Here is a 24618-nt window from a genome sequence, read left to right on the forward strand (position 1 = left end):
GAGACGCTTGATAGACACAAGCCCTGTCGGACAGACCACGCCCCATTCAACTAAAGCCACGCCCCCATGGTCTGATGACACGTCCCGACGCTTTTCCACGTCGCGCGCCCAACGGTTGAGGCAGGGGAGGCTGCGCGCGTTCGTGCTTAGGCCGGGAAAAAATGGCGGCGCCCGTCTTGCGAGTGTCCACCCCTCGCTGGGAGCGGATAGTCCGGCTTCTCGTGTGTCTCTCAGGAATCCTGATATCCCTGTACGCTTTCCATGTGGAGAGGGAAAAGACTCGCGACCCCAGTTACCGCGCCATGTGCGACCTGAGCAGCTCCATCAGCTGCTCTAAAGTCTTCACGTCCAGGTGAGAGAGAGAGGGACAGTGTGTCAAAACCTAGCGAGTTCCCTACATAGACAACGTTAGTGTGTGTCATAGGTGCGTTTGAGCGCTCGAAAACAACATTTCGACCCCTTTTGTTTCTTTTTAGTTCATTTTAGGGGCGTTTCACAGTTTAAATTCGCGTGTGAAGAGCCGAAAGTACTGTCTAGATAGGGGGTGTCGGTTGGTTTTGACACACAGCCGGAGAGTCGCTCCGGGCCGCCTTACTGACTGAGAATTTTATCAAATAAAAATATTAGTCTTGTATTTATGGTGTTTTCTTGTAAAGCGTATTGGTGTAGGCCATACATCTAGATATAAATGAAACGACTTTATTTTAAAGCTGTATTTTGAATGTGGCTTTTGTCTTGTGAAACACAAACACAGTGCGATAGCAGCTAATGCTAACCGCGCTAATGAGTGAATGAGTTCAATATCAGTGCGGTGAATGTTGTAATAATTCACACATTATTTCATATGCGTTTATTTATGAGAGTAAATATACATAAATTGTGGTCTCGGGGTGAAATCAAAGACTCTAATTTATTTATAAGCATCTTCAGCTAACTTGACAGCACATCCCCCAGATGAGTACAACAGGCTGTTTCATACCTGTCATCAGTTTCATAACATATTTGTTTCTCTTCATGTTTTGAGTGTGACGTTTAAATGTGTTATTGGTGTATATGGCTGAAGAAGTGGATTGGTTTGATGATGATGATGATCTGGGTTCAACTTTGTTTTAGTAACCTTTGAAATCAGTGTGGTTTATTTTATGAGGAGTCAGTTCCTGATTTTACTGCTGAAGGATACACCCTCACACACGATCTGACCATTAATGGTGTGGTTTAGCAATTATTTATAGTGCTTACCTTATTCGTATGGTATAAACTATGATAATATCATAGTTTATACCGATAAGAATAAAGTAATTATGATAATGTAATGATAACGTGTGAGGGTGCATCCTTCATTTGATATATATATATATATATATATATATATATATATATATATATATATATATATATATATGCATTGCTTTTAAGTATAGTTTTTCCCGTTTATTCAGCGATAACAAGCCCACTTCTTTTGAGCAACTTGTTGAGGAAAAAAAAAGATGCTGATATGGTTGTCAGGAGTCATGTGAAGTTCACACACACACTTTCAGGAAAACAACATTTGTTTTGTGAAAACAAACCACCACATGCTTACCAAAATCATATCAGCATAGATCGGCTGTCATAAGGGACGATTTTTATGTTGATAACTCAGTGTGGTTCTTTCACTCATCGAGATGATGACAGCTTTGGATGTGCTTCATGTGTCTTGCAGGGATCTGGTATTAATAGAGTCTCTGGCTTTATCTGTGGATCTGTAGATGTGCCCACTCATCACCGAGATAAATAGGACATCATTATATATCATGGTCGCTTATTTTTATTACCATCAAGAAGTGTAGTTAAAGAGATACAAAAGCTGTGTATTGACACATCTAAGTTTATGAAATCGCCTATGGGTATTTGCTCACAGAGGGACGTTCCCGGTGTTCAACAGGGGAAAACAACCAAACAAAACTCCCAGCTGGGTGAAGGTTTTCAGGAACGTTACATAATCAGGCTTAAGGTCTCGCTCTTAAAGGGAACCGGCATTTATAAGACTTTTAATTTGCAGCAGAACTCACTTCAGATGATCAGATGGCTTTACGTGATCGAGATCTTTTGCTAGGCCTATATGTTTCGCCACTCTGTTGGGAATCCACACAGCGTTGATCATTGAGTCTTCTCTGCGCTCCTGTCTAAAGGTTTGTGGAAGGATTTCTAAGTGTTTCTGCAGGAGAAAGATGTAATTTTAAGCTGTAAGAGGAGTATATATTGGAATATATATCTCATCTCGATTGGAGTTGCCAGACGAACCAAAGATAGTCTAATGACTCAATGCACGTAAGCTTGTTTGCAGTTTCAGACCAGTGAACTCTTGTATATTTAAAGTTCATAGTATAGTGGAATTGTGCAGCAAACCTGAAATGCAGACACTAGAACAGCATTATTTTGATGCATGTATTGGTTTCAGAAATTGAATTGACTTGGCCATTAAAGAGAGCAAAAATTGTGCTCTGGAAGTAAAAATCCAATTTATTTTCTCCATAAGGAAATTGATTTTTAACAGTAATGTACAAAGCTTTACAGACTAGCCTGATCGTCAGGCTGATGACAGAAGGTCTGGACTCCATCGCATCTTTCATTGGCCAATAACTTCGAAGAGGCCGTCTGACTGACATATGTAAAGCAACCAATCACAGTTAATTTGTTCAGTGTCATGTTTAGGGGTGTGAACATGTACATTTTATGTCCCTAGACCGGCGTGTAAAACTCTTGGATGTATTTTACAGAGTTTATGCCGTTAAAGCAACACCAAAGATTCTTTTGTACCTTAAAATAATGTTTCCACAATGGTTTCAGTGGTTCATCAACTTGAACAGGGTGAACGGCACTTCTGCATTCGCTTTGCGGCCCTCTGTTGGCTATAACCGCACTATGCAAGATCAGGTAGCGGATCTGTAGTTCAAATGAGGCATAAGAAACTACAAATTTGACTTGCTTTACGGCAAGCGTTACTATAGCCGATAGGTGGAGCCTATATAAAAAATAGCCGTTTCTGATGTCGCAATACATCATACTTTCATAAAATCATGCAACATACTCTACCTTGTCTGTGGACATCGTTATTTCCAAAGCCGGTGCTGGATAAACAAATAGCGTGCGTGCGACGGTAAATTATTTACGACAGCGGTAATGGACAATTCCGCTTCCAACCTGTAGGGGGACCGCAGAGGAAAAGTGCTTGACTTCACATGCTTGACATAATTGAAAATCCAGCGTTTAGTTGATCCTTATAAACGCTCATTATCGCAGTTATAAACATAACAGCTTTCTTTTTCCATGAGGGGGTTTGGCATCACGACGGCAGGATTATTTTTTTTTTTTTTACAGTAATGTACAAAAGCTTTGATCTTCAGGCTGATGACAGAAGGTCTTTGGACTCCATCGCATGTTTCATTGGCCAATAACTTCGAAGAGGCCGTCTGACTGACATGTAAAGCAACCAATCACAGTTCATTTTGTTCAGTGTCATGTTTAGGGGCATGAAAATGTAAATTTAATGTCCCTACAAACAGTAAAAGACCGGTGTGTAAAACTCTTGGATGTATTTGACAGAGTTTATGCCGTTAACTTCAGATAATTGAAAATCCAGCGTTTAGCTGATCCTTATAAACGCTCATTATCGCAGTTCTAAACATAACAGCTTTCTTTTTCCATGAGGGGGTTTGGCATCACGACGCCGTTGTTTCCAGGCAGCCCGTTAACGAAAGCGACACGCGCGTCTCCCGGAAATCCTGTAGAAATCAACCAATCAGATGATGACTTTGAAACTCCTGAAGTGTTTCCAATTTTGTGTGCCTTATACATCAGACGTTCAGCCAACGGTTTGTGTGATGATGTACGAGCCACAAGTCCTAGTGATTTTAACTTCAAGAAGTCATTTTTATTAAAAGGCAAAATCCCAGTGAGGAACTAGACTACCCCATAATCCTGCAGAGATCCACCAATCAGAGAAATCACTGTTACCTTGGCAATGAACGTCATTTTTAAAAGAGCTTTTCAGAGAATGCCCAATCCCATGAAGCATTGTGGGTGATCAAGCTTATGTAATTGCTATGTATAGGCCAACTAATTATATGCTATATATTTGTTGTTTGATTGTTTTATATTGTTAGATTGTCATTGTTTATATCCTATTGTTTTATGTTGTTACATTGTTTATTGTTTCATAATCAATAACTACATCTATTTTCATTTTGTACAGTTGTTTGTGATTACATTGTGGCTCATTTCACTCATCAACTAATTTAAGTACAAATAAACCTTTTTTTTCTTATTTTGCACTTTTTCTTATTCTAATCAACATTGTAATGCTGTCATTTATTAATCTTTGAGCTGGTCGGTTTGGTTGAAGGCTTAGACTTAGTTATTGAGGAATCTTTTAAAATGCCTATGGACAGTGAACTGGAAAACATGCTTCTTGTTCCAGTTATTCTTCCACAATCCTTCAGTTGTCTTTGCATGTTTTGAGAGTAGAGGCGGTGAGTGAGCATTGGACGTCTCGAAAAAGTGAAAAATGTATTACGCACGTCTGGTATGCAGACTTTGCCTGCTAATAATCGTGATATTTTTGATATTACACTGAAGCTTTGATGCATTATTGCTCGAAACAGAATCATGATTGTACTGCATTATTACTCATGTGTGATCATGACATATGGAAGCGATTGGGCATGACCTCTGGTGTTTGGCACGGTTGGCTCTTTGATGAACACACTGGAAGGAAGTTATGAAGCTGAAGTGCTGTTACACGCCTTTTTCAGGGTTATTTTCAAACACTTCAGACCCATATAAGAAGAATCAGACCCCAGTTCTACATAAACCGTCATTGGAATCCAGTTGCTACTCTAAAAGTGTAACTTCGTCAGTTTTCAACCCGCTTTGTATTGTGTTGATAGTATATGTAAATGACCAATGTTTACTCGTTCTCCGTGATATCTGGACTGAGAGATTCACCTTTATTTGTCAGCAAAAGTCCGCCGGGTGGTGATGCGTTTTGCCTGACTTTTGACAGCTTGAGGGTTTTCGTGAAAACTACCGGACAGAAGCTTTCCTGAAGCTCAAAGAGTAGAGCGCTGGCGCTGGCAAACGCCAAGGTCATGGGTTCGATTCCTAGGGAAAGAACTGATAAGGATGTAAATGTGTACCTTGAAATGCAATGCAAGTCGCTTTGGATAAAAGCGTCTGCCAAATGCATAAATGTAAATGTATAGATTATACTTCTGCATTTTTGCATCCCTGCGTCCCTGCCCACGGACAGTCGGATCATCAGAGGGTTATTAACAGAAGAATTATTGTAAGTATAGGTTTATCACTGAAAATGATATCATACTTTGTCTACTTTTTAAACAACATTATGGTAAAAATGTAACACTATGACAACAGCTTTCTTACCTGAACGGGCAGAAACGGGTCAAAATGACAGATTTTTCTTTTATGCCAAAAATCATTAGGATATTAAGTAAATTTCCTACCGTAAATATATAAAACATGTATTTTTGTGAGTGAATGCAGCACAATCGTGAACATAAATGAACAACTTTAAAGGAGATTTTCTCAATGTTTCAATTTTCACCCTCAGATTCCAGATCTAGTTGTGTCTCGGCCAAATATTGTCCTATCATAACAAACCATACATCAATGGAAAGCTGATTTATTCAGCTTTCGGATGATGCATAAATCTCAATTTCAAAAAATTGACCCATGTGACTGGTTTTGTGGTCCAGGGTCACATATCGTTGTAGGCAACAAGCTTACTTCACTGTAAATAGAAAAGTTTGACAATATCACTGCTAAATACCTTTTAAGTATTGTGGTATTTCCGCCATGTTTCTCACTAACTCGTAAAGATCGGGGCTTAAAGAAAATCCAGAGCTTCCCACTCGTATTTATGACATGGTTCATGTGCGTTTAACCCGTAAATACGATCATGAACGCACCATCGCTCCCACTGACCGTTTACTCTTTGAATTCTTGCATCCGGGAACAAGTCGACAGCATTATGAGTAAAAGTTTGCTAAGAAGTATTTCCTACTAAAGCAAGGCGGTATTTGAGTCCGTTAAGCGTATCCATAGCAGACTGGTGGGCGTGGCCTAGGATGGCAACATGCCCAGTGCATTATGGGTGTTGAAGGTTTCCTACCTATTTGACAAAAGGGAAGAAATCAGCCTTTTTTCAAATTAGAAAACGCCTTGCGATGAGCCTAAATCCAAGACAATGGACAAGAGAAATGTTTTTTACATACTTGATGTCACTTCAACACTAAAAAGTAGCAAATATAATGACTATTTTACCCAATGTTTATGTTTGCTCTGTTTGTACTGCAAATGCCGGAATTGGATGTGACTGGAAACCACCACATTTCTGCTTTGTTGGTGTAATTTCAAACAATTTGGGTCAGAAATCTCTGTTCGCACCAATAAACGGAAACTGCTGCCTTGATCATTGTATAGTTTTGATTTAGGCCAAATATTGTGTCTTAATGTTCTTGTGTTCCCAAGAGGAGCCCAGAGCGCTAAGATATCATTATATATTTTTAGTTCTTCTCTCTCATGTTGTCTGCTTTCAACTTCTGCTTTTTTTTTTTACGGTCTCTTTCTGTTGTGTTTTCCTCTTCTCTCTAGATGGGGTCGAGGATTTGGACTGTTGGGATCCATTTTTGGGAACGACAGTGCAGTAAACCAGCCAAACAGTGTCTATGGAATTTTCTTTTATGTCTTTCAGCTGTTACTAGGTAAGAACATCATAAACCGCACTGATCTGCAGATAATGCCACTGTTTCACATGAACAGGTACTTTATAGGGATGCACTAGCAGGGCTCAATTGGTCGCATTTTGTGACCATTTTTTCTGCCGGTGCGACCAAATATTTATTTAGGAGGTGCTGGCGCGACCACAACGTTGCCGAGCAGCGAATGCAAACAAAATGAAAGCGGAACGAAAATGCGCTACTCATTTATGCTTCACGGACCGTTTATTAGTTCGGACCAACAACAGACAGCGCAGCGCCCCGAACTTGCCAGTCGCGGGCCGATCTCGGTCTCGCGACACTGTTACTAGGAGATCCAGACTCTGGAGATCCAGTGAAGAAATCCATTGAATTCGCCTCAGAATTAAAGGGGTGGTTCAGGATTTTGGACATAGGACTTCATTTTCAAGTTAGCCTGGGTGTTATTTATCAGTGGAGACAGTTTTCAAAATGTTTCATCCAGTCCTTCCAGTTGCATAGTTCGCCGGTGCTAGGCTAGCGCGAGTCAACGGTAACTGCTAGCCTGCCATTAAAACAGTTTTACCCACTCCACAGTACACAAAAAGCAAATAAATCATAACGCCAGACTATCGATGTAAATGTCTGTTGAGAGAATAATGTTAGAAGTCAAACTACCTTTTCATCGCATTGCAATAGTTCCCTGTATTTATTAGCACAGTCTACAGCAGCGGCGGAGCTAGCTACTAGCTAGCTAGACGTCCCGACTGTAGTGCGCTTCTGGTCTGTTTACACTTTTCGGCGCAGTACTACTAACCGGAGCAAAGTAAAATTCCGCCGCTGCTGAGAAACTAGTTCCTGTAAATGTAAACGATCATTGAGATGCAAGAGTAGTATCTTGATATTTCAAACTAACGTGTCTATTGGTCTCTGATTGAATGTCTTTGGTCATTGCGTGCACTGTTTTTTACTATCCGTTCTGCATCAAGTTCAACTTTTATAAAAATGTGTTGAAATTTCTGCGTGCACTTTTGTTCAGTGTTGCTGTATTTAAACTAGGGCTATTTTCACTTACAATTTCTCAACCCCTTGATTGTTTTATATCGTTGCAAAATGTATTATCGCCCCGCTCTTTATATAATATTGATACATAAGGTATCATGTAGAGCGATATATAAACTGCTTGTATCGTCGCAATATATGTAAACCTTATTATCGCCCAGCTCTAATCTGATGAATGCAAGGCATGAAGATATTATAAACATTAAAGGGATAGTTCACCCAAAAATGAAAATTCTATCATTGTTTACTCACCCTCAAGTTGTTCCAAACCTGTATGAGTTTCTTTGTTCTGCTGAACACAAAGGAAGTTATTTGGAAGAATGTTTGTAATCAACAGATCTCGGTCCCCATTGACTTCCATAGTAGGAAAAAATATATACTATGGTAGTCAATGGGGACCGAGATCTGTTTGGTTACAAACATTCTTCCAAATATCTTCCTTTGTGTTCAGCAGAACAAAGAAACTCATACAGGTTTGGAACAACTTGAGGGTGAGTAAACAATGATAGAATTTTCATTTTTGGGTGAACTATCCCTTTAACATCATGCTTTGAAACAATGTGTATGTGAAAACACTATACAAATAAAATTGACTTGATTTTGACTTTTGACAATTATGAAAACAAGATAATTGAGATAAAACTATTATGGTGTTTAGTAGTTTTCAGTAGGTTGTGGAAGTGCAGCATAGGTGATCTTATTTAATTTGATATCATAAATTAGTTTTTATTGTTTTTGATATTTATTTATTGTGTATTATATAGTTCATTTATTTTTAGTTTTTTTTTTTATTATGTTTTTCAGTTGAATTATGTATTCAAAGATCAATGAAATCCACAGATAAAAAGATTAAAAATGGGTGGTTTCCAAAGTCAATGGTGTTGAATTACGAATTTGTTTGTTTCTTTTTTTTAAAACGTTTTTGTTTTTCAGTTGAAATATATTAAAATATCAATGAAATCCACTGATAAAAAGACAATTAAATAATAAAAATAAATAAATAAATAAAAAATAGGCAAAGTTTCCAAAGTCAATGGTGTTGAATTACGATTTTTTTTAAAAACGTTTTTATGTTTTTCAGTTGAATTATGTATTCAAAGATCAATGAAATCCACAGATAAAAAGATAATAAAAAAAATAAATAAAAAAAATAAAAAAATAAAATGGGTGGTTTCCAAAGTCAATGGTGTTGAATTACGAATTTGTTTATTATTGTTTCTTTTTTTTAAACGTTTTTGTTTTTCAGTTGAAATATATTAAAATATCAATGAAATCCACTGATAAAAAGACAATAAAAAAAAATAATAATAAAGTTTCCAAAGTCAATGACTTTTAATCATTCATCAATTAAAAATAAAATGATAAAAAATAGGTGACGTTTTTACATCAATGTCAATGGTGTTAAATTACGATTTTTCCCATAATCAAGCAGCCATAATGTAAACACAAGAACACGCATGATGTTTTCCAGCCCCTTAAACTACATTGACTAGTGTGGGAATTATGTTGAAACTCGTAGGTGAGAACATTCCTGTCTCCGTCCAGGTGTATTTGTGAAACACCTGATAGTTCACATCAGTTTGTGCAGCGTCTGGTATTAGCATCTGGCCAGAGATGAAAGTTTACTCGTATCGTTTCCTGAAACAGGATTGAGACCGATACGAGTTCGAGCATCTCAGGTTATAGTATATGGGCAGCAATATTCAATTTGAAATGCAATATGTAAAATGGCAATGCATTTCTGTATTTAAATGTACATTTTCCATTACATCTGTGCAACATTTGGTGCAAAATGAGAATGAAAAAGCAAATATATAATTTACATTTGCCATTTCATACACTAGTTTTAATATGTAAATTAAATACATATTTTAACGCTTTATAAGTTGCAAAGTTGACATTCATTGCGGGACATTTAATGAAAAGTGTCTTAACTGTGAGTGTAAATGCAATTAAGAAAAATAACATTTAAATGATCATTTTGCTGCAGTTGTTGCTTGAACATATTAAATATATCACATTTTCATTTTCATTTTGCAACTTAAAACATGTATTCAATTTACATATTAAAACTAGTGTATGAAATGGCAAATGTAAATTATATAATTTAATTATCATTTTCATTTTGCACCAAACGTTGCACAAATGTAATGGAAAATGTAAATTTAAATACAGAAACGCACTGCCATTTTGCATATTACATTTCAGATTGAACATTGCTACCCATATGCTTCCAGAATAGCAGGAACTTTAATGTGTGTAATCTAAAGCGGCCTCACAGACCTCTGGATTAACTTGTGCATGCCTGTAAATCTCCAGGCGTTTCGATGATAAAGCACATGTCAAACATTCACAACCTTGGTTTAACCCCACGACTCTTACGCGCCAATCTCCTCTCTTGACAGATAGTTAGGCAAACGACTCAGACTATGTGTTTGAGTTACTCAGCTTCTCTTATATTTCTTATTCCCCTCGTCTGGGTATATTATCATCATAACTAAAACTATTAAAACGTTGTTAACAGAGTGCACAAGTCAAAGTAAAAACTCATACTCATTCAGTTTCTCCATAGTAGTGTTGTCATGATACCAAAATTATTGTTTCGATACCGATACCAAGTCAAGTATTACTTTTTCGATACTTTTCCTGAAAAGGGAGAAACACTCTCAAATATCATTGCTGTGCTTTATTTTAAAACCGGGACAACATTCTAATCATAATACACACTAATACATGAACATATGAACAGCAGATATATTAAACATTTGAACAAAATATGAAATATAAAAATATAAAAAATAAATTAGAGCAATGACATTCAAGGTAATTTTTTAAAATAAATTTAGCAGCATTATCTCATTTATCATAGGAAACATAAGAGCTTTATCTTGATTCTGAACTTTGAATAAAAATATGAACAGCGATTATATTAAACAATGTTTAATATTGGTAACATATGATAAGCCTCATTGGTGATATATTTGACATGTGGGGAGAGAGTTGTGGAAGGCCTATACTTCATGTTAAACATAAATATATAGCAGCAAAGACAACATCGGCAGTGTTGACGGCAAAATAGGCTACAGAATAATTCGTTCTGTATTGAGAGGTGCAATATTTGAAAACCGATAATATTTTTTTATTTATGTCAAAACTTTCAAACATCAAAATGTCATTTATTAATATGTATTCGTGTCAAAATGACAGAAACATCTTTTCCTATTCTATTTTGCCTGGGAACGCTTCCAACACGCTTGCGTGTCGTGTGAAAAATAGGCGTCGGTTCTATTTCTAGCATGCACGGCACGCGTTTTCCGCGCGTCTCGAGCTGCGCCCAGACTCGTGTGTCACGCAGGCAGTTAACATGGGAGCCGAAATAAAAACGGACACGACACGCAGCCAGTGTGTCGCCGGCCTTACAAATCTGGAACGCGGTCATTCTTAGAAGTATCGATACTAATAAATTAAGGAATCGTGACGTTTTTAATTTCCGATTTACTTTTGAAGTATCGGTGCACCGTGCAACAGAGCAAGGTAGGCAACATAGGCCTACCTCCATATGCGCCATATGCGTTCCTCGCGTCATCTTTTTCTACGAGTCGTGGACCACTTGTGCTCGCACATGCAGCCATCTCGCTGTAGTGTTTTGTCACATGACACTGACAGCGGCAGGTTCTTTGCTGCGTGCGTCAGGAAAAAAACACAGACGTCCATAGGGAGGCGTTTTTTTTTTTTTTTTTTTTGTATCGATACTGATAAATTTAGGTATCGTGACGTTTTTAATTTCCGAGTATCGCGATACTTTTGAAGTGCATGTTGCCATGTCAAAAACCGTATGATCCTAAAATAATATTTTTGATTCTGGGATGAAATATGACCCAGACATTTTTATTTATTTTTTTGTGAGATTCACTGAAATTATTACAACCTGAATTTGCGCAAAACAATCACAGTCATCGCTAAAAACCAGATATGCATGTAATCCATGATTAGGGTTGGGAATCATAATAAATGTTCCGGTTCCGGTTCCGGTTCCGATTCCGGTTTCGGTTCCGGTTCCCATTCAATAAAAATTAAAACAGCTAATAAAAAATAGTAGTAAGGGGAAGATAACACAATCCTTTTGTGTTTATTTCTGATACTTGTCAAATGAGTTTAACAGACTGGTAATGTCAACAAATTCAATATATTATTTAGCAATTTTTGCAAAAATAATAAAATTTTCTGAAGGAAAATAAACATTTCTGCATTTTCTAGGATAATTTGGGACCTCTCCTATAGCTTATCTCCAGCAGTGGAGAATACCCTCTCAGAAGGGGTAGAATATGCTTGAACACTAGGGGTGTGACGAGATCTCGTGTTACGAGATCTCGCGAGATTAAAATGCGACGAGATTTCTCGTCGAGGTAAAACTTTGTCTCGTGAGTTGTTGTGATGTCAGTGTGATGGAGCGTGAGGGTGAAATTAGTAGCCTATTGAAGATGCCCCTGCCACTTTTAAATCATTTGTGTGCCGGGCCAATCACACACACACTCCGCGCACACACACACACTCACTGTCCCTCGCTCACTCACTCGCGCGCGAACACACACACACACACGCTCACTCTCGCTCACACTCAACCCGTCGTGGAGGACCGTTAAAGTTAAACATGCTAGTCTTTCTGTCATGATGTCCTGGAGCATCGCAGACGCGTAGGTTGTCGCCCACTATGACACACTATTCGAAATGAAACGATCGAATCTTGCGTCCCGACGCCCGTTGTCCTTTACGAATCTCCACGAAACGGATCGTGCCAAAATCGCGCTAAAATAGTGTAATCTGAACCAGGCAGGTAATAAACATTTGACCTATCGCGCAAAGAACCTATTAAAGCACTAAGACATGGGAACAGTATAGCTAACATTCACATATCACAAGTCATATCGACATCGCAATATTAAACAATGTTATCGCACATCGCAGCTTTTCCTCATATCGTGCAGCCCTAGTTAGCTACTGCCCAAAGGTCTCAAATGCTGCCAGAAATCGTCGACATGCTTATATTCTTGAAAAAGAACATGACCAAAATCTTAGTCTGTTCTGTGTAGTTAATTTATCTCTTTTTCATGCTTGAAAAAAAAAATTGTTTCTGTTTGAACTTGTACTTTTGAGAGAGCAGTACTTTGATTATGGATACACACTTACTGTTTGCATTTAAAGTGTTATTTCAGTTATTTATATTTATTTTATTTATACTGTTTTATTTTTCTTTATGTTCGATTTGTGGAAAGGAGTTAGATTTCTCATGTGAAATCGTACAGGGGAGAAGCCAGACAGTAGAGTTTATAGCAAAACATTTTGCAGTGTTTGCATGTCCTTTACTGCATAGAATTCATTAAAATAGAAGTAAAATAACATTCATTACAAGTTGATTTCAAAATGAACCTAAATTGTTTTGCATTTTGTGATTTTCAGTTAAATAAAAGACTATTTTCCATTCATATATTTCATCATTGAGGATTTCTTAAAAATTGTGTAAAAATCTCGTCTTGTCTCGTTCTCGTGAACCCAATCTCGTGTCTCGTCTCGTCTCGTGGAGTAAGCGTCTCGTCACACCCCTATTGAACACACATGTAAGATCCAGACAAGTGAAACATAATATTTTTTAAATCGGTTTGAATGATTGATTCATAAAAACTTCACTTGTTTTATTACTTGTTTAATAAACAGAAGTGGTCTAAAGCAGTGGTTCCCAATGTGCGGAGCAGTGGGTCACGAGGACTGGAATTGGGAACCACTGGTCTAAAGTGAGTCTAAACGCTTGTTACAGGCTTACCGTTTTTCGGTTCCCAACCCTATCCATGATAATGAGAGCGTGAAATATATTTTCTGTAAAGTCATCACCCTTTAAAAACCACCACAAACATTTAAAGCTAAACAAATCTAGAGGCACTAGTTGACTAATCGGCTACTGGATAGGGCGGCACGATGTTGAAGAAACATGCGATATGCGATAATAACTCATTAAATAATGCGATATTCGATACGATAATGATTAAAGCGTGTATAATAAACTTAAATTATCTTTAAAATTTCACGTTTCACATTCTTTTTGTGACAAGAAAACATCCCTACAACTTGTGAAAGTGAACATTAGTGTTTTACTGTAGCATAAGAAGTGTTATTTTAACATCAGTGGGGTTTAGGTTTCAGGTTATCCTACATTAGGGTTATTTAACAACAGAAACTGAATAATCAAATGTAAAAATAAACACTGCTTAGTTTTCACACTGTATGAATTAAATATATCCTGATTCTTATTAAAGCTACAAAAGTTATTCAGCCGAGAGCAGCGACTGATTTTCTCTTTGTCTTTAGTTCATGACTAGTGGTCGACCGATCGCCAAGGCCGATATATTGGATATATATATTAAAATATCGGCATCGGCCGATACGTTTTTCTGATTGGCTGATGTGTTGGAAGCGGGACTTTTATTTTGACGGCGCTCCAGACTTTTGCGAAAAAGTAAAGTGTTGCTTTTATTTTATTTGTTACAGAAAAGGCAAACAATCAGGCTAAAATACTTTCTCATTTACTGTCAACATTCAGCAAATGCGCATCTACATCATTTAAACAAATCTCTGAATTAGGGCTGCACAATTAATCGAATTTCTAATCGCGATTACGATTATGGATGCCACGATTACGTAATCGTTCAAAGCCGCGATTACCAAAAAAAAAAAAAAAAATCCACTCTGCGTGCATTTAGAGCATGTTATGAGAGGCGAATCACAACTACTTCAGAAAACCCAGCACAATAGGAACTACCAGGCAGCAACGTATATGTATGCTGAAATAAAAATTGTCACCTCAGAAAAACGGACGTTCCTGTCATGTCAGCCGTTATAGGCTACTGTGCTCGTAGCGCACACTCTTCAATTGCACGCGCAAATGCGGAGCCGCGCGCGCTGTGTATAAATTGCAAAGGAAACTACGAGCATGCAACGTTGTTACGTTGTAAATTAGTAAGTCACGAAATAAAAGTAAAATGCCAATAAATCACGTTACTAGTACGTTGTGTGTTAGCTGAGAAAGATTTGCATGCAAGGATGATTTTCATTCTATTCGCCACGAGCAGTTTCCATGTTTCATTAACAGTTCTTGTTAGTATTGTGTATTCACCATGCATGGTAACTGTCGTTTCAATATTAACCCCCAAATGCCACTTTATTTTCACTTTGTGTTATTTTTTTAGATTTTTAAATGACTGTGGTGGCTCATACCAACATTGTATTTAACAAAAGCTAGTTTGGGTCCCTAGTTTGGGACTGCTATTTAATAGCTTTAGCATAAGCCTAATGTTTATTTATTAGTAGTCATTACTATTAGTCATATTCTTACAATTTATGTGTATGTTAAGTAAAGGGGGACAGTGTGTGTGTTCACAATTTTTAAGTAAACATGTATAATAATATGTCTCTCTCTCTCTCTCTCTCTCTCTCTCTCTCTCTATATATATATATATATATATATATATATATATATATATATATATTCATTCAATGTAAATTATGATAATCGTAATTAATAATCGCAATTACAATTTCAAGGGAATAATCGACAATTATGATTTTTGTCATAATCGTGCAGCCCTACTCTGAATATCTAATAAACATTTAATTTAACAAACCTTGCAGAGTTAATGGAATCCAGCTGTGATATCTTGTGAAGTGTGCATTTGTAGCCTGATAAACGTGTGACTGCGAGTGACGGTCGGTCCGTGTGAAGTGAGTGAATGCCAACAGAAGATCAGCTTCACAGGAGACGCCATCGAAAAACTTTAAATCCTTCATTTTAAAATATGCTGTGCTATGTGTCATATTCATATCGTTTTCACTGTGTGCTGTATGTAATATTAGCGTTACCTTGTCTTTATTTGAAAAAATATGATTACCAGTGCACACAATATTACCAGATTATAGGGATGGCCCGATACCGATACTGGCATCGGGGATCGGGCCGATACTGTCCTCATATACTCGTACTCGTACTCATAAAAATTCGCCGATACCACGCACCGATACCACGTACATTTTGCGAAACGAAACTGGCCGCCGCGAGTGCTTTGTCGAGGTGAACTGAGTCATAGACGCGCGAGCTGGTCGAGCACATCCCTTAAACAGACAACAGTGGAAAGTTTGTTCAGTCGGATGTCAATGGCAAAGAAAATAAAACGAGGCATGTAGCTTATTATTAACGTTAACTGACGAGAGAGAGAGAGAGAGCGCGAGTTGAATGCTCTTGATTGCTGATCGTTCACTCAGCACATGTTATTTGGATGAAAACTAAATCGTATATGTAAGTAAAGTAAAACATGAACTGTTACCTGATTTAAGTATAACGAGTGGTTCCCTACATTATTACAGGACGTGTGCAGGTCAAGAAGTTCCATGAACGCAAATTATGTAAAACGCCCGTCTTGGCGAGTATCCTAAAGTAAACAAAGTCGGTTATATCTCAAATGAACGTAGCATGTTCAAATGCGGTCCTTGCGTTCGGTCTTAAAGGGGCAGCAGTTTGATAAACCTGCTTCTGTGTTTTAATGTTAATCAAACAAAGGACAAAGAAATTACTCACTGCTCTTGACTAAATAGGCTACCCTTTTCAACTTTACAAAAATATCCATCTATATATAATTTATACAGTAATGAATATGCTTTTTTCACATTTGATTACTTTATTCAAATTTCTGTACCTGTTAGATCTACCTGAAAAACTCTAAAAACAGTTTATTTCATTTGTAGTCTTTCTTTGTTCTGTTGTATTTATTTGTCCTATTTGTAATTCGATTGTTTGTTCTTATTTTGTTACTGACTGCTTACTTGGTTTAATTTCACATTAATTAGGCAGGTAGTTTTTGTTGTTGTATCAAAATTGGATTAAATAATTGATATTTCACTGGTTTTGACAAACATTTGAACCACTGACCCAATCCTCAGCACTGAGCCCTGCTGAAGCAGCTCTAAATATGTGCTGTGCTATTAAATGAAAGATACAATATGATAGAGCAATAGAATGAACAGTGACAGTAACAGAAGCTCATACAATGCATTTTAGCAGGCTTAATTAAGCATGAAAATAACTGAAAGAAATATATATTTGATGAACAAATTAAGCCAACTAATATTGATTTATATTATTTTGGTTTATCTACTAATACATTTAAAAATTACAAATGCAGTGAAAATTCAGGTATCGGTTACGGTATCGGTATCGGCGAGTACCAAAAATGAAAGTATCGGTATCGGACTCGTTCGGCAAAAAGTGGTATCGGGACATCCCTACCAGATTACTGAGTGCCCTGTTACAGTGTTTACTTCCTTTTTATTCACACATTCATATATTTTTAAACAATTACTTTATTTGTGAAAAATACTATAATAGGATTGCAGATTCAAGAAGTTGCCATCTAAAGTATAAGCATGTTTATTTTAAAGATTTGTTTTCTAATTAATTAAAAATGTATAAAATATTGATTAAAATAAATATAAAGTATATAATAAAAATATCGGCTTTATATCGGCCATCCTGCTCTCTAAGATATCGGCATCGGCCATCAAAAAACCCAATATCGGTTGACCACTATTCATGACCCGTTATTGCAAGTAGGGATGTCCCGATCCGATCCACGACATCGGTATCGTGCCGATACTGGCCCAGAACGCTAGATCGGATTTCGAAGGGGGAAAAAAATATGATCCGATATCTATTAGGGGTGGAATGGTACATGTATTCGTATTGAACGTACGTGCGTCACGGTTCGGTGCATTGATTTACACGGAGAATACACGGTATAAAAATAAATAAAACTCGCGTGCACATTAATTAATGTAATGCGGAACTACTGTTAGATACGCGGGTTCTTTAGGGACACCTAATCTGTAGCCCCGCCTTAGCTCTGAACGCGCGTCTATTTTGCTTCAAATGCTCGCTTTATCATTATACGCGCACGGCGCGTCCTATTCGCTTTGGACGCGCGAATGGATTCAAACTGTTCAAGCATCGAACTAGACGCGATAGACGTGAATTTGATGCTCTATTCGCGTTTGGTGTGAACGCAGCAAAATGAACAGGCTGCGATGTCAAGATTGCAATGCTGGAATGTGTGTGTGTGTCAGAGAGAGAGAGGCGCGGGCGCGATCGAACAGTGGAAACATAAAAACATACTCCGTCATTTTGTTCATACAGGACATCATTAAAATTGCAAAAAGTGTTTAGCCTACTTATATTTGTGTAAAACACAACATTGTGCTTTTGTCAAACTGTAAACTCTTGTCAAACTGTAACCTACAACTGTCACCCAACCAAAATCACACACACACACACACACACACACACACACACACACACACACACACACACACACACACGCTGTTTAAAAGCAACAATTATCTCATCTTTTGGACATTCATTGTTACAATGTTACACACTCTACATTGATTAAAAAAGAAAATCAAATGTGTTTTTAATGGTAGTATTATTTCATACAGAAATAAATTTATAATTCAGATGAGAATAATGTTGAAGTTAATTAAAATTTTAAGGAAGCAAATATATTGATCTGAAATATAGCAAATTAATTTTAAATTCATTCAGGTACAATTACCAAACACATCTCAAGGTCTTTTGAATAAAGGGTGGCAGTCTTTCATTATCAGCTGTGGTTGTTGTGGACTATATACTGGAGAAGTATTTGTTCTCCATTTGAGTGAGATGTTTTTATGTGGCTAATTGAGCAAAGTGCTTCCATATATTTTATTATTAGTAGTATTAGTTCAAGAATAAAATAGAAATATCGGATTGATATCGGTATCGGCAAACAGCCAAAGCTGCGGCATCGGTATCGTATCGGAAGTGAAAAAGTGGTATCGGGACATCCCTAATTGCAAGCCGTCGCGATATATACATTTGCGATATTTCGATATATTGTGCAGCCCTAGGACTGGGTTGCTGGATGTCTAAGTCCAGACTGATTCCTACACGCACGCCTGCCTCATAACGTGCGGTTCTTCATTCCTCAGCGGTCATGTGGGCTGTGCTGACTCAAGGTCTTCTGCGTGTTTGGCTCTGCTGATCTGTCCTCAGGTTCATTGTGCTTCTGTAACTGGACACACTGAAGTCTTTCTTCACACTTCACACATTTGCATAATGCCAGCGTGCAGTCGGCTCTCTGAGTGATGGACGGTTGCAAGCGAGGAATCGTTTTGCACTTCCTTTAAACTGTTTTACATTTACTGTGCAGTTTCTCTTCTTATTTTCTTATCGACACGTGAATGAATGGAGAGGCTGTTAGTTCAGGTACTCAAACGAACGGCCAAACCTTATAAAGTGGCAATTAAAGACTGTATTGTGGCAAATACCAAGTCAGTTTTAATTTTTACACCCAAATTTTAATGAAAGAAGCTACAGGCAAAAACTTTTTTTTTTTTTTTTGCTTTCATGACGTCCAAAGATTTAAGTGTTTATCTTTTTGGACTTTTTCTATTTGTGTCTGTTGATTTTAAATTTCAATCCATATCATTAAAGTCAGAAATCTCCACTTCAGCATCTTAACACACACTTTTATTCCTACCTACAGTACAGGCCAAAAGTTTGGAAACATTACTATTTTTAATGTTTTTGAAAGAAGTTTCTTCTGCTCATCAAGGCTGCATTTATTTGATCAAAAATACAGAATTTTTTTTTAAATATTGTGATATATTATTACAATTTAAAATAATTGGTTTTCACTTTATTATACTTTAAATTATCATTTATTCCTGTGATGCAAAGCTGAATTTTCAGCATCATTACTCCAGTCTATCACATGATCCTTTAGAAATCATTCTAATATTCTGATTCATTATGAGTGCTGGAAACAGTTCTGCTGCCTAATATAGTTGATGAATAAAAGGTTAAAAAGAACTGCATTTATTCAAAATAAAAAAATATTTTCTAATAATATAAATCTTCTTTACTATCACTTTTTATCAATTTAACACATCCTTGCTGAATAAAAGTATTGATTTATTTCAAAAAAAGAAAGAAAAAAAAATTACTGACCCCAAATTACTGCCCAGTAGTGTATATTGCTGTTACAAAAGATTTCTATTTTTAAAACATTTGCTTCTTTTTTTTTTTTTTTTTACTTTTTATTCATCAAAGTATCCTAAAAAAGTATCACAGGTTATGAAAAAATATTAAGCAGCAGAACTGTTTCCAACTTTGATAATGATTCATCATATTAGAATGATTTCTAAAGGATCATGTGATAGACTGGAGTAATGATGCTGAAAATTCAGCTTTGCATCACAGAAATAAATGATAATTTAAAGTATAATAAATTGAAAACCAATTATTTTAAATTGTAATAATATATCACAATATTACTTTTTTTTCTGTATTTTTGATCAAATAAATGCAGGCTTGATGAGCAGAAGAAACTTTTTTTCAAAAACATTAAAAATAGTGATGTTTCCAAACTTGGCTGAAGATGTTCATATATCATTTGCTTGATATTCCTAAAAACATTGTTAATGTCTTTTTCAGTCTGTTGACAGTATATTTTCTGATTTCTGGAGTGATTAAAAATAGATAGATCCAAAATCCACTCTGTAAAAACCTTTAATATGTCAACAAAATAAAAAAAATAAAAAAATTAACCTTGGTTTATCCAGTGTTCAGATTGCTGTTCTGGAAACGCATGCCAATTAGTTTTATATTTAATTGACGAAATGCTTCATTTTCTTATTTAAACAAGAATTTTTTAATACAATTTGTAATACAATTTTTCAAAAGATAAATTAGATCCTAGATTCGTGTGTGGTGTCTCGCTTTAATTGTTTAATTCAAGTTTAATCAGAAAACTTTAATAATTTAATACTTTAACAATAATAGGTCCCTATGAAATCTGTTGTATTTCTTTCCCAAACTCCATGTTATTTCTGTGTTTTATGCTTTACTACAAATTTATCATCAAGAACGGTGGTAATCAAATGAATTTATAAAACTTTAACAGCTTAATCAATGAATCAAGTGAAAATGATAAGGTTTAATGTATGAATTAAAACATGGATGGAAAAAAATGACATTTAATTTCTGTTATAAAGTGTCCCTTTAAAGGCTGCCGTCTCTGTAGAGCTCACTGGGTTTTGCAACAGATCCCGTGTGTGTGTAGCCTTGAACCAACAGACACTTGAACATGGTTTTAATTTCTGAAATCTTGATCTCCACTATGACCCGAATCTCAGACGCGAGTCTGAAGTTCTTCCTCTCTCCTGTCCTTGTCTGCTGCGTCAATGTGTGTGTGTGTGTGTGTGTGATCTTTTTGTCCTGCTCTGCCCTAATGAAATTTCATGACTATGAATAGCCAGACTGTGCCTGTGTGTGTGTGTGTTGAATGCCCTCTGTTCAGGAGAAACGCTCCCTTTTCCGAAGGGGTCAAGCGATGATTAGTGGAGGAAAGGTCAAGCCTGACAATGCCCCGCCCCCTCACCATAAGCCACGCCCACTCTTTTACACTTAACCAGTTTAGCTGCATGTCTATGAAGGCACTTCCCTTTTAAAGCATCATCCTCACTGCAGTGCAAACTCATGAGTGTGTGATTTGAAACTCCACATAGGCAGAATCTCTGTGCGTTACAGAAATAGAAACACAGCCTGAGTGACAATACGTGTCAGTATTCATTGTTTTGGCATGTGAAGTGACAAGTGAAGGAGTCGAGAACATTTGGCTTGGGGTTTTCTTCTAACACACCAGCAAGATCTGGATTTCAGTGCGATTTATAGAGAAATTATTAGCGTTTAAAGAAACTCGAAATCTGAATTTTTTTTATTTTACGGTGATTCAACTGATGACTTTTCTTTTTTTGTTATAATATTAGTAATATTAGTAATAATAGTAATATTGTTTATTATTATTCACATTTTATTGTATATTTACGCATATATGCATGTGTGTTTACTAAATAAGTCTTTATATTACATGTCTTTGCTGATGTGGCATTAAAATAACTATAAAAAATAAGAAATTACGTTTTTTATTTAGTGGATCTTCTGTAATTATATTGCTTATTACTATTATTTCCATATTTTGTGTATATACACAAAATATGGAAATAATAGTAATAAACAATATAATTATTATAGAAGATCCACAAAAAAAAACTCTTTTATTTCTTAGTTTTTGTAGTTATTTTAATGCCTTTTTTAATATATATATATTTATATTTATATATATATATATATATATATATATATATATATATATATATATATATATATAAATAGCATTAAAATAACTACAAAAACTAAGAAATAAAAGTTTTTTTTTTTATGAAATGACTTTTTGCAGTTGATTTTATAATGCAAATGGTTTGATTGTGTATTGCATTCTTTTACTTATTACATGGGAGTTTCTGTGAATATAGCTTTTTAATGCTGAAGGACATTTAATGATGAATAAATAATTTGTTGCATCATTTTTATCTTCATATTCTTACCATCATGTGTGAAGGTTATTATATTGAATGCAGTGGCAGTGCTTCAGTGCATTAACTGCTGTGTGTGTGTGTGTGTGTGTGTGTAGGTTTGACGGCCAGTGCGATGGCCGCTCTGATTCTCATGACCACCTCCATCGCGTCAGTGATGGGCTCGCTGTACCTGGGCTACATCCTCTACTTCGTCCTTAAGGACTTCTGCTTCATCTGCGTCACCACGTACCTACTGAACTTCATCTTGTTTGTGCTCAACTACAAGCGACTGGTTTACTTGAACGAGGCCTGGAAGCAGCAGCTCCAAGACAAGCGGGACTAGACACACAACCACAGCAACCACAACCACCACCACAACACAAGTATAGAAGGAGAACAAATCATCCAACACGTGGGGAAAATGTGACCTCTGAAAATTTGTGACTTGCCACCAGGAGACCTTGCTTCCAAACAAATGTTCATTCTGTTGTGTGTGTGTGTGTGTGTGTGTGTGTGTTAAGCGAAACAAAAAATTAAACAAGGAAAAGAAAACGTGTAACTTTAGGGGCCACAGATCACAGGTTTATTGGAAGGATTGGAAAACAGAAACACAAATCTTTGTCCGTTTTGATTTTTTGTTGGTTTTCTTTGTTCCCTGAGATGAAAAATGAGCTTTTCTTTTCTTTGATCGCGAGAGAGAGAGAGAGAGAGAGAGAGAGAGAGAGAGAGAGAGAGAGAGAGAGAGAGAGAGCGCAGTCAGAAAGCTCTTAGGAAACTTCCAGTCAGTACAAACGGAAGAAGGCGTGCTTTCCCTGAGGAGTAAAATAACGGGAGAAAACAATGTGAGACTTAGAAATTCTGTTTACTTGAATCCACTGGGAAAACCTGTTGCTCTTTGGGAGCAGCTGATTCCAGCGGGACTGAATTTAAAGGTTTATAAAGGGTAAACACGAGTGATCATGAGGCTGATGTACTCCTCACAGAGATGATTCCACGAAAACGACAAATAAAGTGTAATTTTTTTATGTTTACAGGTTTTTTTTTTTAAATGGTTTTTTATTGTTTTGGAAGAGGACCACTCAAAACACGCAAGAATGTGAGCTGTGTGTGTGTGTAGATCAGATTAATCTGTGACTACTTTACTTTTTATTTGTTTGTTTCGCAGTTCTGTAAATAGCTGCCGCAAAGCAATATTCCAGACTAGTTTGTGTTTTACCGTCGAAACATTAAAAAGTCCCAATCCACGGCATGTCCGTCACTCTTCCAGTGAGTGTTTCAGCAGCGACTGTGAGAGTTATTCTTTCATGCGTTTGTGCTCATTATGTTGGGGGTCTTGATCCAGATTAAATGCTGCATTCATGTCCTGTTGGAATTACTGTAATTATGAGATGAATGACCGCAATCTTTCCAGCGGTCGTCTTCAGACTCGAGGATTTATTTATTTATTCGCCAGCTCTCGTACGACCAAAATCGACGCAGTCACTTCTGAATTCTCTTGCCAGATTTATAAAATGTGTAGTTCACCCAAAAATGACCAAATTCTGTCGCCATTTACTCGCCCTCACGTCGCTCCAAACCCACGAGACTTTCATTCATCGTGAAATCGGAGAGATTTCAGATGCGGTGAATGAAAACACAAGCATGCGAGAACCAATGAGGTTCATTCTCACGCATCAAGCAAGTACAGGTGAAACTCGGAAAATTTGAATATCGTTCAAAGTTCATTTTTGTCAGTAATTCAACTTAAAAGGTGAAACTAATATATTATATAGACTCATTACATGCAAAGTGAGATATTTCAAGCTTTTTTTTTTTATAATTTTGATGATTATGGCTTATGAAAACCCCAAATTTAAAATCTCAGATATTTTGAAAATGTTCATAAGCTGTAAGCCATAATCATCAAAATTATAACAAAAAAAGCTTGAAATATCTCACTTTGCATGTAATGAGTCTATATAATATATTAGTTTCACCTTTTAAGTTGAATTACTGAAATAAATCAACTTTTTTGCACGATATTCTAATTTTTCAGAGTTTCACCTGTACAGTTGAGCGTCTGTTTTATGTTCGCTGATCAATGATTATATGTGAATAAAAGCCTAAATTCAATCCGTTCAGCGTATAAAGCGACCGTGTCTTTTCAGAAAATTAAAAGCAAGAACAGATGAAACTGGAAAAATCCGAATATTGTGCAAAAAGTTCATTTTTGTCAGTAATTCAACTTAAAAGGTGAAACGAATATATTATATAGACTCATTACATGCAAAGTGAGATATTTCAAGCTTTTTTTTTTTATAATTTAGATGATTATGGCTTATGAAAA

At 36.4% G+C, this 24618-nt stretch overlaps 1 protein-coding gene across 1 annotated transcript; it reads left to right on the top strand.

Moving 5' to 3' along the window:
• vkorc1l1 (vitamin K epoxide reductase complex, subunit 1-like 1) lies at window positions 1–23537 on the top strand. The gene is made up of 3 exons (XM_084413059.1): window positions 1–352; window positions 6655–6764; window positions 22409–23537. The coding sequence occupies exons 1-3, from the start codon at window positions 162–164 to the stop codon at window positions 22633–22635; spliced, it is 528 nt and encodes a 175-aa protein (XP_084269185.1). The 5' UTR covers window positions 1–161; the 3' UTR covers window positions 22636–23537.
• Window positions 23538–24618: the final 1081 nt, after the last annotated feature.

This window comes from Rutilus rutilus, assembly GCF_951802725.1.
Source record: "Rutilus rutilus genome assembly, chromosome: 7".
NCBI classification, from domain to species: Eukaryota; Metazoa; Chordata; class Actinopteri; order Cypriniformes; family Leuciscidae; genus Rutilus; species Rutilus rutilus.